Source organism: Vanacampus margaritifer, chromosome 9, assembly GCF_051991255.1.
Source record: "Vanacampus margaritifer isolate UIUO_Vmar chromosome 9, RoL_Vmar_1.0, whole genome shotgun sequence".
Classification (NCBI taxonomy): Eukaryota; Metazoa; Chordata; class Actinopteri; order Syngnathiformes; family Syngnathidae; genus Vanacampus; species Vanacampus margaritifer.
Genome location: NC_135440.1, coordinates 19,375,113 through 19,379,212, shown reverse-complemented (window position 1 = coordinate 19,379,212; position 4,100 = coordinate 19,375,113). Strand labels below are relative to the sequence as shown.

At 37.7% G+C, this 4,100-nt stretch overlaps 1 protein-coding gene across 1 annotated transcript in view; it reads right to left on the bottom strand.

Annotated features, from left to right (window-relative positions):
• Positions 1 to 3,507, bottom strand: part of tap1 (transporter 1, ATP-binding cassette, sub-family B (MDR/TAP)) — a 9,533-nt gene extending 6,026 nt beyond the window's left edge. The window contains exons 1-6 of the mRNA XM_077576479.1: positions 3,310 to 3,507; positions 2,519 to 2,853; positions 2,006 to 2,237; positions 1,686 to 1,800; positions 1,484 to 1,614; positions 382 to 587 (exon numbers count right to left, since the gene is read on the bottom strand). Of these exons, the coding sequence (XP_077432605.1) occupies positions 382 to 587; positions 1,484 to 1,614; positions 1,686 to 1,800; positions 2,006 to 2,237; positions 2,519 to 2,851 (1,017 nt within the window). The 5' untranslated portion in view covers positions 2,852 to 2,853; positions 3,310 to 3,507. The remainder of the gene's footprint in view (positions 1 to 381; positions 588 to 1,483; positions 1,615 to 1,685; positions 1,801 to 2,005; positions 2,238 to 2,518; positions 2,854 to 3,309) is intronic.
• Between the last annotated feature and the right edge of the window lie 593 nt (positions 3,508 to 4,100).

The window sequence follows — 4,100 nt, the reverse complement described above, 5'->3', positions numbered from 1 at the left end:
AAAAATGTTGAAAGAGACAGCAAATCAGCACTCGGTGTCTTTTGCGAACAACAAAACAGGTATGTTATGTTCATTAACGACTATGCAGTGTATTTGATGTCGCTAAAAAAGTTTGTTAAGTTGATCGGGCTTCTCGTGTGCCTATCATTGGAGTATTTACAAATTGTCTTTAATCTTTACAGAAACATTAACAATTGGCTCACTGAAGGCTAAACTGTGTTTTTATTTAATCAAAAAAAAACCCACATAAGGTTTGTTGAAAACGCAACACTCATTGTCCTCAATCTTTACATATGCTCAAAAGTGTTTTTCATGACTATGCAAAAACACATAAAACTGTTTTTATTTTTTGCATTTATTTTCGTCATTGTTGTGGGTTACCTGGTGGTAGTGTGCGGTGAACTTCGGCACGACCCAGATGATGGGCAGCCCCATGAACGTCAGCAGGGACATTTTCCACGACTGTCTGACCATGAAGAAGAACAGGAAGATGACGCGACCCATGTACCACATGAGCAGGCTCAATTTCTCACTCAGTGCCTCGCTCATAGTGTTGGTGTCCGTGGTGATGCGTGACACCAGCTCACCTGCAACAGCACAAGACAATTTCTTACATTTTTGGCAATTTTATGGATATATTATGGAAATTTCCTGCCTCTCTTGTTCCTTTTTTGGACATTTTATGGCAATTTTTTCACATTTTTTTCTCCCTTTTTTATATCAATTTTCTGACATTTTATGGTCATTTGGGGAGTTTATTCTTTTGTTTTTGAATGTTGTTGTTTTTTTACCCTTGTTGAATTGAGTTTCTGACTTCTTTGGCAATTTTGTGTACATTTTATAGTAAGTTTGAAGATTTCTTCTTTTGTTTTTGGACATGCAGTACAGTAGTTACTTTTTGAACGTTTTCTTTTTTGCCTTTTTTATTCAATTCTCTGACATCTTTGGCAATTTCATGAGCATTTTATGGTAATTTTCTGCTTTTCCTCTTCCTTTTTGGACATTTGTTGGAATTTTTCAACAACCTTTTTATCTACCTTTCATGTCTCTTTTTCTGACAACTTACAAATTTGGACGGAAATTTTTTGAATATTTAATAACTCTTTTTTTTTTTTTTTAATCATTAATTTATTTAAATAATATTTTATATATATATATATATATATATATATATATATATATATATATATATATATATTAAATAATATTTTTTGAATATTTAATAACTCTTTTTTTAATTTAAATCATTAATTTATTTAAATAATATTTTATATATATATATATATATATATATATATATATATATATATATATATATATATATATATATATATATATATATATACATATATATATTAAATAATATTTTATATATATATTGTTACATTTTTTTATAGAGATTCACAGGGAGCCACAACAGAGGGACAAAAGAGCCACATGTAGCTCCAGAGCCGCAGGTTGCAGACCCGTGATTTAGAATAACCTGTGGGGGTGGTGTCAAAGAAAGCGATCTCCTGTTTGAGTACAGCCTGGAAGACTTCTCCTTGTACCGCCGTGTGAATGTGGCTCATGGTGACGTTGTACATCAGGTCCCCGATGAACTCTAGCACCGCACTGGAACAAAACAAGGGGAACATCTCTTCAAATGTACATGCACAGATTAGATCAAAAATCCTCGTTTTTACCTGACAACTGTCATGATTGCAATAATTGTGATGGCCTCTGTGAAAGCGTCAGGTGCCCCTTGGTTCTGGATCCAGTCCGTCACGTGACCGGTGTACAGCGGCACTGCCATCTCACCTGGAAGCACAACCACACGTGTCAATCACACTTTACTTTCGGTGAAATGTGCAAGAAAACGTGTTAATCCACACAAATGTGTTTTGGATGTTTACAGGCTGGCTCTGAGGTTTATTGTAGACTAAACTGACTAGGATCTATTTGAAAAGATGCTCATTACTCAAAAGTGTCTTTAATGTGTGTGAGATTGAATGAAAGAACTCACAAAAGGAGGAGAGCCCCACTAAAAGCAGTATGGCCACAAAGCAACCAAGTTGAGGCCGCATGAATCCCAACAGTCTCGTCAAAGACGAGGTGGCGTCTTTTTTGGGCTCTTGGTTTTTGCTTGTCGTCTTCCACACAGATGACACGGAGAGAGACAAAGACAGCAGAAAAAACTGGACGTATTGAGTCCAGTAGATCCACGACACCACCGTCACCAGGTAACCCTGAAACACCTGGACAAATGTTTTCATCGTCAGCCTCTTTAACACATTTTGACCCCAACCCAGTCCCTAAAGTTCCAGGAACCTTTAGTTTGGGCTTTTTTTTTTTTTTTTACTTAGGTTAGTTCTAGGTCCTTTCCAATCCTTTTCATCTTAACTTCCAGATCCCTTTAGGTCTTGGTACTTGTAGAAAAGTAAATTCAAGTATCAAGAACTAAATGGTCCTAAAAAATTGCAAGTTTGTGGTACTGCATTTTTGCCCAAAGTTCCATGAAAATGTGTTTATTTCTCACCCTTTCCCAGGAGTGCCAGCCCCACATCTCCTCCTCGGTCGCCCAGCCAAGAGCATGGAGAAGCGTCACGTACGTCGGGAGGTGCAAGCACAGGACCAGGACGGTCTGGAGAGCACCAAAGCCTCTGGCCCACGACGGACCGTTGGCAGGGAGGAGCAGAAGGAGGAGGAGGACGGCCCTAGCCAACTCTCCTCCCCATAATGCGATGAGTGGCGGGCAAGGGAATAATTGGAAGAATTGTGGCGACAGCTGCAGGGAGCGCAGGACGCTCAGAATGCACACGTCCACGCATGCAAACAGCAACGGGAACAACAAGGCGCTCGCTTTGGACATGTCTGCACAGAGAAGAGATAATCCTAAATCATGCTCATACTATTAGGTACACCTGCACAATACAATGACCTTTACATTGTGATTTTATTATATAGCACCACATCATGTTGAGGGCTATAGGTGTTATTTTGACAACAAGAAAGTTTACACTTTGAATATAAAAGAAAATAATTGTATTATCATTATTATCAGATTAAATCAAACTGGATACAGCACTTTTCAGACATTAAAAATGCAACTCAAAGTGTGGTGCAATTACAACATCGAAAATACAACATAATACAACAGAAAAATCATTTTGTTTTTTAAATTATAATGTTTTTTTTTTGTTTTTTTTCACAAAAGTACAAAAAAGTCCAAAGTTTTGAGGTCAAAGGAAGTGCACCTGTGGTTAAAGTATATTTTAGCCTCACCCTTCAATCTCCATGTTGATACTCAACCATTCAACTTGTACTTACTATTTACTGTAGCTACGTCAAATGTCAACGGTGCCGAACAGTCTTCGGGGTGAAACCTCGATCCAAATGTACAGTATTTGTTAAGATTGTGATAAGAATATATATTTACATTCTAAAAACATCAACGACCGACCGACCGTTCTTGTTTCCGCGTCAAAATGAAAGAGAAAGTGAGTGGAAGTGTGGCAGCATTTCCTATAATCGACAGATCCGGTTACCTGATCTGCACGCGGAAGTAATTGGTTTCTACGGCATCTTTACTTGGACAAATTGCCTATTGTCATAATTATGTATTAAACCTGTATTAAAAAAAATAATCTAACTTTAGAAAGTGATTTGCTCTTTTGCAGATAAAATGAATCTGTGGCGGGGTGGGGGAATGACAAACAGTACAACCAAACAAGCTAACTAAATAACTAGCTATCAATTATGGCAACAAAGTTAAATCGTGAGGTATGTTTACTTTAGTTATATAGTGTAAGCCGACAGTGTTTTGGTATATGACATTTAAAATGTTACTTAGAACTAGAGCTGCGCGGTATTGGAAACGCATGCGATATTGATATTAAATATGATTTAAAACAGTATGGTTTCCACTATACACTTTTTTTCTTCTTCTTCTTTTTTTGTTTTGCTATTGCATTTGACATTGTGAGTCACAGACGCTCTATTCTTCTGCACACAGTGGCAGGAAGTCGTCCAGATATCCGCAAGGGCCTCCGGTTGCGGGGGGGGGGGGGGGAGAAGAAAAGGTCTGGTGAACCAAGTAGAGCGGGTGTTGCATTGAGAAG